General features: G+C 34.5%; 3 protein-coding genes across 3 annotated transcripts in view; 1 reads left to right on the forward strand and 2 right to left on the reverse strand.

Moving 5' to 3' along the window:
- The window catches only part of LOC123705135 (dipeptidase 1-like), a 118,192-nt gene that overhangs the window by 77,236 nt on the left and 23,157 nt on the right, over positions 1-17,799 (forward strand). Inside the window, exons 5-7 of the mRNA XM_045653777.1 lie at positions 12,568-12,700; positions 14,852-15,008; positions 17,276-17,330. Coding sequence (XP_045509733.1) covers positions 12,568-12,700; positions 14,852-15,008; positions 17,276-17,330 — 345 coding nt within the window. The remainder of the gene's footprint in view (positions 1-12,567; positions 12,701-14,851; positions 15,009-17,275; positions 17,331-17,799) is intronic.
- On the reverse strand, positions 5,954-7,623 carry LOC123705137 (actin-85C-like). The gene is made up of 2 exons (XM_045653780.1): positions 7,274-7,623; positions 5,954-6,716 (listed from the first exon to the last, which is right to left on the reverse strand). The coding sequence occupies exons 1-2, from the start codon at positions 7,618-7,620 to the stop codon at positions 5,954-5,956; spliced, it is 1,110 nt and encodes a 369-aa protein (XP_045509736.1). The 5' UTR covers positions 7,621-7,623.
- On the reverse strand, positions 8,583-12,186 carry LOC123705136 (actin-104-like). Its single transcript, XM_045653779.1, has 4 exons — positions 12,071-12,186; positions 11,212-11,439; positions 9,571-9,862; positions 8,583-9,074 (listed from the first exon to the last, which is right to left on the reverse strand). The coding sequence occupies exons 1-4, from the start codon at positions 12,175-12,177 to the stop codon at positions 8,583-8,585; spliced, it is 1,119 nt and encodes a 372-aa protein (XP_045509735.1). The 5' UTR covers positions 12,178-12,186.

Raw genomic sequence — 17,799 nt, forward strand, 5'->3', positions numbered from 1 at the left:
ATTTTGATATACCCGATTTTACGAATATCAGTGTGCGAAGGTTTATTATCGTTTCATTTTGCTGCAAATGCACAGTCAATAAATCATTTAAAAATTAAAAGTACCTTCAATGAACCTCATATTCAGTAGATCTACTATCCAATACTTTAAAAAAATTCTAACCTATTAACACTGTGGTTACTCATTCAGCTTTAATCCCCCTCCGATAGACATAGCTTCAATTAATTACAAAAGAAATATTCAACAGGTCACGGTCGAAATCCAATAATATTAAAATGCAAAAGTATCCCAGAGGACTTAATTTTGCTGCACTACAGAACGTTCATTTGCATATCAATGGCGGGCGAAATATTTATTCAGAATTGCTAAATAGAGCTTATTTTTATTTATCTTTGCCCCTTGGCATTTATTTATCTGGTCAAATGTTCACTAGCGCTATTTATTTATGCGATACATTGAATTATAATATAACGGTCTACTATTTTTTACGTAATATAAATCCTGTATAATCCTACCAGTTACTCGCAAAATAAATAACTCAATATTCTCACCTCTAGCAATTTATTTTAGAACGATATCAGCTTGACATAACTGGGATTGCTTCTTTCAGTGCTCTTATGTAAGGAGAAAAACACGCATCCTAAAAATTGCTGCAGGATCAGACATATAATATAATGTACCTTTCTTTGTCAACATTATTTCTACATCAGCATCAAGTACCGTAAATTAAAATATAAAAACAGTCCCACTAGAGACAAATACATTAGACGTCTTAGAAGTTATAATTAAAAAAGCTATTCAAGCATTTGAAAGCAACAACAACTCTGATTCCGCGATATAATTAGGCCTCATTGCTTCGTGACATTTTTCCGTGCAACCAGATTACATGCTAATTCTATGCCACATCGCGATACCGCATGAATTATTCAAAGAGTTAACGAACTACCTCACAGGGACACTGGGCCATGCCATTGCATTTTTAATTTTGCTTCTGTTTGAACATTTTACCATGAACATGTACCATAACACATGGAATTTTTAATCAGTCCAAAATTATCTTATCATGCTGGTAGGTATATTATACCAATGTATAAAGATATCTAAATACATTGATGCCTTAAAACTTTAATAAAAGGTGCTTGAATCAAAGCAGGCAGATAGCAGATACTGTGGCAGATTCTATGGGATCAATTATAATTTTTTTATATATTGTACTAACTAATAATATACTATGCTAATTCTATGTACAACATTAATACACAAAGCAGCGAATATTAGTACGGTACACCGTAATATAATAGGGAGCGTAATGTTATATGATATTGTGATATTATTGACTCATGAATTGGGATCTAATATCTAATATCCTGCCGCCATCGTCTCGATACCATAATGATATTCATGCTCATACCATGGAATATGATTTAATAAACATAATAATATACTGTTCCAAAAGGTATAAATAACAAGTGATAACTGCGTTAAAAACAACCGACTTCAAACTTGCACTTGCAAAATTTACAAATACCTACAGACAAAAATGCTCATAAAATAAAAACTACTGGGCCTATCCGAATAAAATTTTTATGGGACCAATTCGACACCATCCCGCATCGAACAAAAAAAGAATCACGTAAATCGGTTCAGAAACCTCGGAGTAATCGGTGTACATACATAAAAAAAAAAAAAAAAATATACCGGCCGAATTGATAACCTCCTCCTTTTTTTTGAAGTCGGTTAAAAACAAATAGTCATCTATGGCTTATAAGTTCCAAACTTATATTATGATTTAAAAAACCTCGTGTCGCGGTGTTTGTAGTTAAACTTCTCCGAAACGGTTTTGCCGATTCTCGTGATTTCGTGAATCAGACAACATCAATTTTTCATACCCCTATGTGACCAACGTTTCTTAGGATAGTTAGTTTTATATAAAAAGCAAAAAAACTAGAAGAAGGGTTGTCCGGTAGCGTGATGGTGACTGTCTGGCTTAAACGATAATTCTGTTGTTTTTGTTACAAATAAAACCTTAGATATAACTGTTCCAGTTTATCTATACAAAAGCGGTGCACGACACTAAACGAAAGGAGAGAATAAATCTCAGATGTAAGCCAAGCCGTGAGTAACCGAATTTGTCTAGACGTCGCCACGTTTCACCGGAAACCTAGGGTTCAGAGCCAATCTAATTAACTCTGTTATATTGTTCAAGAATTTAGAAAAAAGGCCTCTATGGAAACTAAGGTAGCTGTAAAGTGTACAAAACAAACGTCGGATTTAATTATGTACCTACCAATTTTATTATTAGTATAGCAAGAATATATAGGTATATGTCGTGGCCATATCGTAGATTTCATGATATGATCGATCATTTCGTGAAATGGTCGCATTTCATGAAATGCTCGAATGTCTATTGGCCACATCATGATGTGGTTTGAGCAGATCAATGATAAGAAATCGTTTCTCGATATGGCCAACTAAACGCGCGGTTTTTTCATGAAATGATCAAAATTATTTGATCATATCGTAAAATAGTTACATTGATTATTGGTAGAGGCGCTGCAAGCTCTGTGTTTATGTGATAAGATGGCGGCCGCTGGCGAAAATTTAATTATTCGCAGTTTAAAACTTCATAGTTCGTTTTATTACAATATGAAGAAAGTCATAGCAAATAATTTACGACGAAGATGTTAGAGTACTATGGAAAATGCGGATATCTTATATCGAGGAAAAAATACGTCTAAAATATATTTATATATCCTGTGTAATTATAATTGTTATTATAATTTTTTTTAAAAAGCGATTCGCTTCTGGCACTCGCCGGCCGCTACCGCGGCACGCTCGCTTTGCACGCTCGGCTCGTGCGTTTTTTATTAAAGTCTAACCTAACCTAACCTAAATGCTTTCTATTGCAAAAACCATTCGCTTCTGGCATTCGCCGGCCACTGCCGTGGCACTAACTTAAATGACAATAAACAAGGTCCAAAAATATTCAGAATTTTTTAATGTTTTATGGACTTTATATTATATTTTATACGATCTGGCCAAATGTGGATGACTATATCGTGAAACGTTGACGATTTAACGATCTTATCAAACCATGTTGGCCATTTCATGAAATGCGACCATTTCGTGAAATGATCGATCATATCATAAAATGAGCAAATCTACGATATGGCCACGACATATACATTTAACATTTATACACAAAGCATTACACATTAAGGGGAAGCTCCCTAAATTTTATGTGAATTTGGATTAATATTCTGAAACAGTCACACATATAATCAAAATGGAATAATGGTATATGATTTATTGGGTCTTTTTCTTTCTATGTACAAGACGTATTTAACATTTTCACTCGATTCATTTTTTATTCAAAAATTATGCCTTTTTATCTAAAATAAATGTTAACAGTAAGAAAATATAGTTTACTATCGAATCCCAAGATGTTTTTTCACTAGATCAATTATTACTTTAGTTATAAACGAAATAAGAATTGAGACTTACGATATTAGTTTGGAGCACGAACGCGATCAAAGAACGCACGCGATATTCAACGTTATTACGGCTGTGTTAGCGTCTAGTACCGTAGCGGTCTAACCGGTCTCTCAATGCCAGAAATTATGTAAGGGAGCCTCCTCTTAATTAGTACTATTTATTTATAAATTGTATACAAAGCATTCACCACAGTTTACGTATAAATTCTAATTGTTACCTAATGAATGAACCGAATTTAAAATCCGTTAAAATATATCTGTTACGGCTAAAGGTAGGTGTGAACATAAATTAGCCGGCTAAACTTAAGTTTATTTTCAAAGGGCAGCTAAAGTTCGATAACATGTTTGTTTGCGTCGTGATATTCCATCTTTAGCCGGTTAATGTGCACATTAACCGAAACGAAACGGCTAAAAATGTATTCGATGGGCGCGCCGGGCCGGTGGAGGGTTTGAGGGGCCCGCACGCAGAAAGCTGGTGGCTAGGTTATGACCCGCACGAGCCGAGCGAGCGCAGCGAGCGTGCTGTGGCAGCAGCCGGCGAAGTGCCAGAAAACACTCGCCCTGTTCCTTACATGTATTATAGTAACCAAATCTACCCACCCCGACTCAGGGCAGAAAGCTGGTGGCTAGGTTAGGTTAGGTTAGAACTCTTAAGACCCGCACGAGCCGAGCGAGCGCAGCGAGCGTGCTGCGGCAGCGGCAGCAGCCGGCGAAGTGCCAGTTTTCTTCTACATTTTTAGCTGGCTAAAGATAGAACAAACTAACATTAACACATCGTCGAAAATAAACCTAAGTTTAGCCGGCTAATCTTAAGTTTATGTTCTCACCTACCTTTAGCCGTAACATATTATCTACAAACAATGCCAATAATGTGCTAATAGATCACCAAAAGCACTTTGGAATTTTAAAATAGCGCTGATGCTTTACCTCCATTACATAATACATGAAGTTTGATCCTAAATTATTCCTGCACCTGGTCTCACATGCACTAATTACAAAACTTCCATGTATTCTTCGTTAGTTCTCTTCAAACTTGCAATGTGTCAGGCGGGTATTATGCTAAGTTTCATGGCTTAATAAATCTGTGCTTTCAATCTTTTTAGGGTAACCTCAAAAGGAAAAAACGAAACCCTAATAGGATCACCTTGTTGTTCTTCTGTATGTCAGTTTTTCTGTCAAGACCCTTTTTCTTAGGAATGCGTAGAGGAATCAAGCTGAAATTTATATTAAACACCTAAGTCTACGGTCCCATGAAGCTGTGAAAATCAAACTTATAAGCTAAATCAATCAAAAGATACAGCCGTTTATGCTGCAAATCGTCAATTTTGGCTCGCACTTGGCCGGTTGTTTTTGAAACATATTGTGTAGGTACGGTACAATACCAGTAGGTACCATGTTATAAAAGAAAATACGACACTAAAATCAATATTTGTCGAATTGTGAGTGGGCTTGTAACAGAATTATTAATTTTTATCAGGTTTTGTCTGCCGACGTTTTTTTAATTAAATTAACGTAGTATTTATTAGACATAACAGGTTCGAAGTAATAATCGGTGGTAAATCTTTGTTTTTATTTAGCGCTTCTAAAAGAAATCTTGTTCACAAAATTATTTAAGTTTGCATAGAGAGACTTGCTTTGGTTCTTTCACCTATCATTCTCTCTAAGATCATTTAAGAGATCTGGTACAAACTGTATCACTTGTTGAATGATCTAAAGCTGTACTGAAATGCACTAAACACTATACAACATGGGTTACAAATCTATATTGAGAGCTAACAATCCTCCTTCACATCACGTCTCAAGCCCTTCCGAGAATTCGCATGAACTTACAGCTCCAAAGCGTGAACTGTCTCTGAGCTTTCGTGTTTGTGTATTAAATCAATTATATAGGACGTGCATACCTAGTTTGTCATTGTGTGATATTCGATGCAATACCTGTTCAAATTTCCATGTTAATTTCAGTTATAAATGGCCAAATGGCAAAGGTTGAATACGTTTGTTGTCTGTGATTGTGCTTATTGGGTTACAGTTATAAATTAGCTTGTTTATCTATTGATTATCAATTGGTAATTTATAGCATCGTATATATTATGCGGTAGTATAACCACTCTAGAAATATGATTTAAAAATTATCAAAATATAATTTGTAATAAACTACTATAAAGCATCATTATAAACTGTATACTTAACCGCGATAAAAATGAGTAAAAGCTTTCAAACGACTTTACTTAACGTACGTCGGTGTTTAAAAGGTATCTAAAAGAAATTTTAATTGCCCTTTCATCCCGGCGCTAACATAATTTTAACGCTCATCTCACGTTTAAAAACTTCGTGACTAACTCCGCGGCTAAACTGAAAGGCACTCGTGTGAAATGTCAGGAACCAAATTGAGCATTCATTTCGCTAATTTGAAGCGCGCACGTCCAATTTACATACAACTTTGTTAAATAAATCAACAGTTACATGAATTTATTTTTTATTATTTTAAAGCCGTGTTCCTCGTATTGTTTTCTCGTCACCCACAGTTTTTTTGCGTCTGGCAATCCCGCGAATGTCGCTCCGCCGAGCCACACTACAGCATACGCCTCTGTCGATGACGAAATTGTCACTGGCCGATGTATCAGATTTTCCAGCTCGATTTGTAACCTCTCATTCATACCTGGCACCATCGCAAATCCTCCGCAAGGCACAATCGCGTCATACAGCTCGGGACGTAGCTCCGAATCGCACTTCAACGAAGCCGTCAACACAGCGTCATGCAATGGGATGTAATTTGTCTTTTCACCCATCACAAAATCCGGTTGGAAAAACATCTCCCCTGCCATGAACGCTTCATTAGTCAGATCGATTGCCTCGCCGCAAGCCGAGTTGACCGATCTCTTGTAATTGTTTCTTGGCATGGCACAGTCAGGGGTTATGTACAATTGGTTTCTAAGAATATCGTCTATATCCTTGGGAGTTTTGATTCCATGAGCTAGATTGCGTTCGACCAAGCTGCGTTTTACATAGTTCGATATTTGAGCGCCTGCCAAACCGGTCTGAATATGTGCATACTTGATCATGCCTCCCTCAAACACGGGGTTTACATCCGTAGTATCATAACCGATGTCTACGCATATGCCAGTTGTGAAACCAGACCCGTACATGGCCAGAACGCTTTGTGATTGGATGCACAGGCCCGGCGAATTTAATACTTCAAAAAATATCTCGCAGCATTTTATCCTGAAATGATGGCTCATGTAAATTTCGATATGTTGATTATTATCGGTATTTTACACATTAATCCTTTTTCGATGCAATGGTTGATAATTGGCAATTTCGCCTTCATTTATTTTATATACGTTTAAGACTTGTTTTTTTATTCTCTTTTAAGGGCTTTTTAAGCCCTGAGTTTGTTACTAGTTGAAACGTATAATTAACTCCTTTTCTGCTATTGAACAATTAAATCCAACGACTTTGTAGAATAAGATATTACCTTAAAACGCTTTGAAAATGAGATCTTCTTTAAATTTATTACTTTATCCAAGACTGTTCTCTGTATAAACTAGATTAGAATAATTTAATGAATGAAAGTCATTACTTTCTTGATATAATTAATACTTACGGATTGTTAGATACAAGAACTCACTTAAATACGATAAAAAACATGTGCATTTTAAATACAATCGACCAGTGAAAGAGATATAAAATATACCTCCTCACACATTGCGACGTGGTAATTTTTTTTATTTCATCATTTTTATACTATATCTACAATAATCGGTAAACAAACATCATACTTCTCTTCCATAGTAGAACAATTATCACACGCCATCATAACAGATCTGTCTTCAGGCGCCGCTTTCAATTCCCTATAAAACACATGATGCCAGATCCTCTCCATATTATCCCAATGTACAATCTGGCCGTTAACAACTGGACTGCATAGTTCTAAATCGTCGATTCTAGCCTCCGCCTCGTCTCCAATAAAGACATCGTAATATTCCCGTCCGTAAGTGCCTTTTAAATAATTAGGGCGGCCTACGAGCGTTCTAAACATGGATACAGGGTGGTTATCGCATGCAAATCCGGCCTTCATTATATAGCTTCCATGGTCCAACACGACGACCGGCTTTTCGAATGCCATGTTACAGGCTTTTGGGATTCGTGAAGAGTTATCCTGTATTACGCAATGGTGTTTTGTTTGATTATGCTTATTAGACAAGCTTATGTTTTGACACAGTCATGTTTATGGCTTTTTATTGTTTTTATTGTTATTGACGGATTTGTTAATTTGAGGTTTTCTATAATAATTGTATGTATGAGCACCTGTGATGAGCACAGTGTGAGCACTGTGGATCCTTTAACAGATTTGAAATATTGCATTAGAGGTATTCAGTATGTCCAGATATTAATTAATAGTTAAAATTAATATTAGTATAGAATGAAACTTTAACAATTAATTATTCAAAAATAATAATGATGAGCTTGTTATTCTTGTTTACTTTAAACTTATAAAGCAAATAAACACGCCTCTCAAAGCCTCTAACAAAATAGGCCAAATTAAAACAACGCGACGGCTTAAACAACAAAGTTCGTGCAAAAACGGAACTAACAGCACGAGATTTTTATACGCGTAGTGTATGTAAACATCGTTTAATTGTTGAGTATTTAAAACATCACATTACTATCGCTACATATCTCGTATACGCTAAGCGGTGAATGTAAATAAGCTTTATATATTTATATAGGAGGCATAAAAGCGGCAGTGTTGCTTTTATAGCATTGCAGCTGGTGAGAAATTTGCAGACGGTATTTGTTTAAAAGTCAGATCTGCTTTAATACTTTTTCTAAACTATTTGGTTTACGGTGTTATATTTCAATGAAGTGATGATTTCAGAATTATGTCTCATGCAAGAGCTGCATTTAATTGAATAGATATAAATATATATATAGCATTTAATTTAATTTATAAAAATATGTATTTTTAGGAAGCTCCTTAGATACAAAAACGCTTAAAACGTTATATTTCTATAGATAAATGTAAAGGAATACACCCTAAGAAATACACAATGTTAAGAAATAAATTTCTGTAATATCCACTCTTGTCTAGAAGAATTTATAATGAACGCGATCGGATCCAGCGTCTTCATACTCCTCCCTGGACATCCAGAAGTCCTTGTATGACGATAACGATGCCAATATAGACCCTCCGACCCACGCAGCTATATTCCTTGAAGGCATTGCATCAATCTTAGCGTTTAATTCGCAAGAATCCGTCGCCCGCTTTCTCATTTCCAAAAACAGTCTATCCGGCAAACCTTTTATCATACTACTACCACCAGAGAGGATTATATTATTATAGAACAACGCCTTATAATCCAAGTCTGATCGTGAAATACTTAAGCGTAAATCATCCACAATGTTCGGACATGTAAGCCCATGTAGACTCGGTTGAAACAACACTTCGGGACATCGAAATCTTTCATCACCAATGATCACGTGTTGGCCGTCCGGAAGTTCATACTGAACTTTCTCTTTTGAAAACGCGAATTCATTAACTTCAGCCTCATAGTCGTTTGGTATGAAACATAGATTTTCCTGAAACATTTCATATAATTTTAGCTTTAACGAAGTCAATGTTTAGCACGAGTGAACAATCAAGTTTAGTAATGCTTGAGCGAAACATTGTTGTGTTTCTTACTATTAACTATTGAGGGCTGTGTTTATTTATCTCATTTATACGAGTTAGATAAGGTTATTGAATTAATATAATGTTATCCAATTATGAAGTGGCAATACAAATGAATGACGTGTTTCAGACATATTTCATCGCAATGATACAATATTAATTAATGGGTAATTAGCATGTATATAGCTTTACTATTTTTATATTGTACAACTATTACTGAACGCTAATAAATGAAATAATAATAACAGCATGTCTGTTTATCAACATAAAATAATTAAACGAATTAGTTTTAATACTTTTACCCTAAACAAATGTTTATAATTCAACATTTCTACACGCAGTATAATCACGTAAAGTAAAATACGTCACCACACAAAACAAACAAACTCAAACATTATAAACTACCTTCATTTGATCCAATAAATCAAATTCATGAGGTGTTGTGAAGCAATACCCAACTCCCTTTAGCAAGTGTTGAAGTCTCTCTGTCAGTAGTTTGCCATTTATTTCCGAGCTAACTGTTGCATGTTTAAGCGGGAATCCTTCGAACACTGGGGTCGTGTAACTGCAGGAATATCCGTTTTCATATACCACTCCTGTTGTTCTTCCACTTGCATGGACTACTAGCGCGGGTGATGACGCTAAGTATAAGTCCTTGACGATGAAAGATTCGAATAGGATCTCGGCGATTCGTTCCCTAAACAAGTGATAACTGCGTTAAAAACAACCGACTTCAAACTTGCACTTGCAAAATTTACAAATACCTACAGACAAAAATGCTCATAAAATAAAAACTACTGGGCCTATCCGAATAAAATTTTTATGGGACCAATTCGACACCATCCCGCATCGAACAAAAAAAGAATCACGTAGGTAAATCGGTTCAGAAACCTCGGAGTAATCGGTGTACGTACATAAAAAAAAAATATACCGGCCGAATTAATAACCTCCTCCTTTTTTTGAAGTCGGTTAAAAATATGGCCATAATGAGCTAATTGCTAGTAAAATCACTGAGACGATCAGGTTAAAATATATAATTGGTTAATATTTCATAAGACTTGTAACTTGTAATAGATTCTTTTATTAAGGATTTTATTTTAATTTCATTCAAACAAACTAACTAAATATTATAGCATCCATATATTTTTGAAGCACTTACTACCGAGAAATGATATTCCTCGTTTTCTCAATTAAAATTAACGAGTTTCTCTGATATTTCTATTTGTAGAAACGCAAAATATACAAATTAATTTATTAAATTATGGAGCGCCGAAATGCATTTGGAGAGGGAATTATTGCCGTCTGCAAGTCAATGTAAATGCATTCATGTGGAGGTAGGACTGAGATTAATAGAAACAGACGGAGCCCAGATTCTTCATTATTCAATGAAAGCGAGAGACGGGAGCTATTTGTTAATAACGATACAATGCGCCCCCAACTCCTTCATATTAATTCGTATTACGCGAGCAATGGAGAGCTATACATTCCATTTTACTCGAATATGAGTTTGATATTAGAATTTCTATTGTGCTACGATTGTACTCCTTAACATGAGCGCAGCAAAATGAACCATAAATAAGCTTTTATAATGGCTTCGAGTTTGATATTTTAAATTCGTCAAATTGATACAGTTATGAAATTTTATTTATAATCATTTTATTAATTTGAAATAGTTAACTCATTTAAAACACATGAAATGAAAAAATTAATAATAATTGTCTTAATGTAAATTTTTCTATTTCATCGTTTTAAAAATATTCATAAAGCATACCTATCTAATACCTGTACAAATAGAGTGGTTATTTATGTATAAAAAGGGTTTAAAGATTATTATTTGAATTTTTTATTTACTCTTTTGTCTTATGTGATGTACTAAAGAGCTGAAATAAACTTCTTTATAGCATTTAACTAAGGGTTTGCACGACTATTGTTTCAAGACACTACCATTAAAAAGTAAAGACCTTCAATTAATCTTTCCAAATGGTGCATAAATAATTCACTCGGACTTCGTAAAACGGAATTCCATACATGCGAAAAGGCACTCACTTATCCCTTTTCGGGGTCAAGGGATGCACAGCAACAAGGGTTGGCGATATTTCGGGTGCGACGTGCAATTCTCGATAAAATAGATGGTGCCAGAGTTTCTCCATTTCATCCCAATCCTCGATCATGCCACGGTGAACTGGCCAGGTCAGCTTTGAAATTCCCCTTTTCTGAACTGCTTCTTTGCCAAAGTATATCTCTGGACTGTGGGAAAGGGCCTCGTATCGGGTCCTGTGTATGAATGATGAAAAAGGTATTGTCATTTCATTCATTCATAAAAATTTATCAGTAAATTTAGGTTTAAATTAATTTGTATTAAGACGTTGTACTCTATTCATAATAACAGTGTAGGTTTTAACAGACAATTATTTAAAAAACACATATAATACTGCGTGTAAAGGATCATAAAATTTCATGGAACAACCTAAGCGCCGATTTTCTGATGGTTGAGACCCTTCACTTTCAAGCGTGGCTCAATCGGAGCCGAAGCACGAATCACACTTAAAATACTATACGGATACCTAATACCTATATGTATGTATGTATGTATGTACCTCCACGGCTGTAGGGGCAGTAACACGTCATTTTAGGTTCAAGTGTTGTGTTATTTTGAGATCTAAGCCGTATTAGTTTAGATTGGGTTTGAAGAATTTTCTATGAATATTATAGCTTGATCGGGTTAGTAGTAGACTGTTTATCACGTTACTTGTTATACCTCTAGATGTAGTTAACGAATGGTAATAGAACTCTATAGAGTAATTTTATGTTGATACATAACATACAAAAATAAAAATCTTTCCTATTCATGACACACAATATGTCATGATTCCAAAAGATTTTTTTTTTATTTCTTATTTATTACCTCGCAACGGTAGTTGGAAAGATACATCTTGGAAATGATTCTCCCGCAAACCCCGCTTTGGTATTCTTAGAGCCTGTATCAAGAACTACGCTTATATCGATAGACATTTTGATAATAACAGCCCACTAGATTTACCTTTTGATAATCTGACGTTATTATTTTTTAAGGTCATGCATAAATTGCATTCTCAATCATGTCATACTTAGAAAAAGAGCGTATGTGCCGAGCACACGCGTCTCAAGTGAAACTTCTCTGGCAAGATTCAAAGATACCAAAATCGTCGCCTTAGTCCACGACGTGACGGTCCACCATGACGCGACCTAGAAATTTTACTCTCAATGCGCTCAAAGAAGTTTCACTTCAAAAATTGAAATAAGTGAATATTCCTTCAGCAGATGCAGCTACAGGCTGATCTAACGCTATATCTAGGTGCTATATTATGATAACTGTATTTCTATGATATTTACACTTTGACTAATGTATCATTTTTGTTCCAGTTCTGGTCAGCATTCGTGCCCTGCAGTGCCCAGAACAAGGACGCTGTCCAGTTGACTTTGGAGCAAATAGACGTTATCAAACGCTTGGTTGAGAAGTACCCGCAGCACTTCCAAATGGCTACTTCTGTTACTGGTGAGATTATTTCTGTTAAATACATTTTTTATGTCAGAGCAAGCGAAGGGGCAGGTGGGCCTTCCTCTTATCATTTAGGGGTATGAAAAATACATGCTGTCCAATTTTCAGACCCGATACGCAAAATTTCATGATAATCGGTCCAGGCGTCACGGAGGAGTATGGTTACTAATTCAATTTCAATTTTCTTTATTTGCTGAGTGTAGTTACATAGCTGAGGTACAAAACATTGTGATAATATGAGAATTTTATATATCTAGAGTCTATACAAGAATTAAACACTCAATTTTTTTGGTTTTTCTATAAAATCATATTATATAGGTAGGCACATGTATGTTACTTAGCATTATATTATGTGTTTTCGTATTAATTTCGTATATTAAACAAATAATAGTATTATCGCTTCCCACATAATACTACATTTTCGAATCATTGGTTTTATAACCTTGGAAAAGTAACATTATAATGTTAACAAAATTAATTACTTCATGGTAATAAACAATTAATGATCATTCTGAACTCAATGTGAAGTGCTTTTCCAGTTTAGATTACAATTTAGAACGATTTAAGTGGAACATAGGCAGATACAGTTCCATTTTTCACGAGTTATCAGGATAATAAAATTTTTAATATTTACTAGCGCGCAAATCCAACTCGTGGTTCCTAAGATTAACGCGTTCAATTCAAGCAAACAAACAAATTCTTCAGCTTTAACTGGCTTTAATTATTTACGTACTTAAAACAAAATAAAATTTCCATTCATATTTTCACATTTGCCACTACTTATTTCAAGTTAATATCTTAAACAATGGAAAGAAACTGACCACGCTAAATAGAACACTATAATAACACAGAATAAACACACTATTCTTCCCGCAATAATTAGCAAGGCATAAATAATATTCTATTTGGGCTACACTTTCCTTTTCTATGCCTTAATTGTTTGCGGGCACACAATTATAATTTTCATTGCGATTTTTCTGTACAATGGGCCGAGTTAGCGCTACGCCAACCTGCTTCTTTTGTTTTTGAAAATAATTAGGTTTTTCATTCAAGTCGGGCCAAATAAGTTGGGCGTTAATCACCTGGGAAAAAGATTTTTTGTACATGGTAGTTACCTAGAAAATAAGATAGATTTTAATTTTTAAACAATGGTTTGGGTACAGCAATTATAGGTGAAGATGGAATGACTTTATGATTCTTAATCGCTGCTCATAGAAGCAAAAGAAAGGAGAAGAAAAGAACATAGAATCTACTTAAGATTGATATATAAAAGATTCCGCGGCATCGCCCGCGCAGTCAAAGAAAAATCCGCATAGTTCCCGTTCCCGTGGGATTTCCATGATAAAACCTTATCCTATGTCCTTTCTTTGGTATCAAAATATATCTATACCAAATTTCATTGATTGGGTAACAGACAGACAGAGTTACTTTCGCATTTATAATATTAGTGTGGATGACTCTCAAAACGTTGCAAACATTAATTATTTATTACACACCTACTTTATTAATAATTCTGTCTATTGTAGAAGATACACAAAACAATCAAAAGACATTCATCGCGCCCTGTTAAAGTAAATACGTTAAAAATGATGACTCTACAATTTAGCTACAATGTGACAAACGTGATAAATTAATATACACTGGGGAAGTAAAAATAATGACTTTCCTTCTCCAATGCTCGGGGGATTTTATCATTTACTTATACTTTGAAATTTGAGAACACATTAGAGAATTCAAAAGAACGAATAAAGCGATATTTCATTCGAATGTTCCTTTATGTTAAATAAATTGTGCTCATTTGCTCGCTGTTTCACATCTTGTTTTCAGACAAAAAAAAGGCAGTTACACTTGTTGCTAGAAATAAATTTTGTTATCTTTATACATCTGAGTATCCATGTTGGCGATGTAAGATAAAAAAATAAACAATAATTTGTTTATTATAAAAGTTAATAACTTTAACGCACATGTCACCTCATTATGTAAATTACTATGTTTCTCGGTTCCATAATACTCGGGTACCACCAGAAGGACGGTACCCGGACCTTTGGAAGGCTTACGTGGGGACACGGATCCAACACGCAGAGGCCCTTTCGAGACTTTAAATGTGTTGTGGGACACTATTACTATTACGAAACATTATTTTAACAGACATTCTGGAAGCTCACAGCGCACGGCCTCGTAAGATTGCATCACTCATCGGTATAGAGGGGGGACACTCTATCGCGAACTCCCTGGGGGTCCTCCGTAGTTACTACCAGCTTGGCGTGCGGTACATGACTCTCACTCACACCTGTAATACGCCATGGTAAGTACATTTTATTATACTAAAAATATGGGGAATAATTTTATTTCTAAATTTTGTCAAAAATTCTTTTGTCAAAAAAATTTATACCTTTTTTTGTTACATTTTTTGTATATTGCGACTAAATGGAAATCTTGAAATAATTTGTGATGAAAGTTTTGTGTGATTAATAAAACAGTAATGTAATTACGACAATAATAAATCATAATTCAGTAGTTTTATAAGCCCTGCAGTGGTAGTAATCAATTGGTATTATGCACACCCAGGAATATCCTTACAATTTCAATCACATTAAAAGTCCATCACAAATCCAAACCAACATTCACCCCCAAATAAAGAACATAAAACCTTAGCGTTCAACTTTTCCCAATTAGGTATCTATTCCAACGGCCATAGAGCTTCAAAATTGCATCATTTAGCAGCCGTGGGCTTGTTTATTAAAACCATTGAATCTATTGTTTGAGTATTCACTTCGCTTTTGTAGTTCCCTCCCCGTATATGGAGGCGCTGTCGACGCCTGGAAATATTGTGTAATATATATAATAAATACCCTTTGAGCGCTAAATTGTTTTCAAAATCAAGTGAAATCAAAAACAATGTAATGATTTAGTTGGTATTACCCGAGCAGATAGAGAATAGATTTATAAATATAGAAAAGAATTAGTAATTATTTCCCACTTAAGACAAGTGTTTTTGGATCCGATCCCTTTACCTTTCCAAATGGAAGAACCAAGACAAAACAATATGTTTGAGAAGTTGTTTTGCCCATCATTTTATTCTAGTGACTGGTGGATGATTTAAAGTTTAAATAAAATGAACAAATACTTTTTGAATAATTAATATTAAATAAAATGAGAGAATACTTTATACGGTTGAGGGAAAATATTTCCCTATAAATTTTGTTTTAACAATAAAAAATTATTATTATAATATTCAAAATCAACTCTGTACTCGTATCACTTATTTATTCATAACATAAAACACGATTTAATAAAATTATAATTTGCTTAATACACTTTCATCAAGAATTCAATCACACGTAATAATAAATACAAGTGATAACTGCGTTAAAAACAACCGACTTCAAACTTGCACTTGCAAAATTTACAGATACCTACAGACAAAAATGCTCATAAAATAAAAACTACTAGGCCTATCCGAATAAAATTCGACACCATCCCGCATCGAACAAAAAAAGAATCACGTAAATCGGTTCAGAAACCTCGGAGTAATCGGTGTACATACATAAAAAAAAATATACCGGCCGAATTGATAACCTCCTCCTTTTTTTTGAAGTCGGTTAAAAAACGAATTACGTTGGAAATAATTACTTCAAACTCAAAAACATTTTTCAATAATAAATTTGAATTAATGTTATACAAAGATTAGTGAAAAATTATTATAATTCAGTTTTCGTTAACCAAAGAGACGTTCGATACGGTAATTTCTACATTTTTCAACAATATTTTCTAGAATATTCTACTCACACCTAGTATTTCTAAGCGGCAATATATTCTAACCTCCAAATAAGCGAAATTGTAGCTATGAAATTCAAAATACCCTCAAAGGGCATTACATTTCTCTATAGTTCGAACTTCGATCCATACGTTTCGGTGCGCTGTCGGACCTTTGTACCCATATGCACTATGCAGCCTAGAATTAATTCCTTTATCCTATGATAGAATATATATTCATTAATCCATATAGGTACTATGCTTCTACCGTTCTATACATATGCTTTGATTTCGCATGTAACCTAAAAGTACCTTCAATATTATAAGAATTTATTATTAAAGTCAAAATTATATTCAACTTAGTAAAAAAAATAACCCAATCAAATTGTATCCTACTCTGTCTACAGAAAATTAAGTAATTATTCTTTTTTGTTATTTTCCTAATAAGTTTATTTTATTATCATTTGGCGGTTCTTTTCCTTACGGCTGTTTCCCTTTCACCTGAGAATAACAGATACATTGTAATAAAGCTAATATTTGAACATCCTTATCAACAACCATAATGTATCCGAATAAAAGCAAAACACTATTACATGCTGTTATTGCTGAGGCAAATGTATTAAAAAATAAACAACATGCGAAAGCGAATGAATTTAAATTAACGAGTTTTCTGCTATTTTGCTTGCGATAGGAAAGTTGAAAAACACATGACGATATTGATCGGAGCCAATCATTATCGAGGATATTATTAATATATTTGTCTCTCTCTAACTTGTTTTCAACTTTTCTATATTATGGTGTTGTCTCTTTCCATAGGGCCGATTCTTCAAATGAACCACCCGCTGCCAATGGCCTAACGGAGTTTGGTGAGGTAAGATTTTTTTTTAATATTATAAAAGAAATATAAATATTTCCTACGATTTTATAAAATGTTTAAAGACCGGTCGGTCTACACAATGGGTGGCGTTGGCCCAACAAATGATCGTCGATGTTTGCCGCCAATACGGCAATAAACTTCTACAGTGACGACTGTTCATAGACGTTCTCTACGCTATCGTGATTGCCTCTACTCGCCCAACGCTGCCTATTGTGTAGAGGGCCCATAACGCTTGAACAATTGGTATATTTTTCGATGCGAATTATTTAATAACTGCTTGGGTCACAAAAATTAGTCCAGTTTGAGCTTGTACTGGACCGCAAACTTTTTTGACAAATACTATGAGATATGTATTAATTATTATACGAATCATTTTCATTGGTACCATAATATTATCTACCTTCACACGTTAGGTAACACGTTAACCTTCTATTACAAAGTTAATTGGATATTTCTCAGAAAT

The sequence above is a fragment of the Colias croceus genome, chromosome Z, assembly GCF_905220415.1.
Source record: "Colias croceus chromosome Z, ilColCroc2.1".
NCBI classification, from domain to species: Eukaryota; Metazoa; Arthropoda; class Insecta; order Lepidoptera; family Pieridae; genus Colias; species Colias croceus.

Bases quoted from the DNA above. Each gene is read 5' to 3' on its own strand.
- LOC123705137 (XM_045653780.1), bottom strand. From the start codon at position 7,620: ATGGCATTCGAAAAGCCGGTCGTCGTGTTGGACCATGGAAGCTATATA. The intron at 6,717-7,273 runs GTATGATGTTTG...CCATCATTTCAG, and splicing joins TGTTCTACTATGGAAGAGAA to GATAAAATGCTGCGAGATAT.
- LOC123705136 (XM_045653779.1), bottom strand. From the start codon at position 12,177: ATGTCTATCGATATAAGCGTAGTTCTTGATACAGGCTCTAAGAATACC. The intron at 11,440-12,070 runs GTAATAAATAAG...ATTCATACACAG, and splicing joins TTTCCAACTACCGTTGCGAG to GACCCGATACGAGGCCCTTT. The intron at 9,075-9,570 runs GTAGTTTATAAT...GAAATGTTTCAG, and splicing joins ATTTATTGGATCAAATGAAG to GAAAATCTATGTTTCATACC.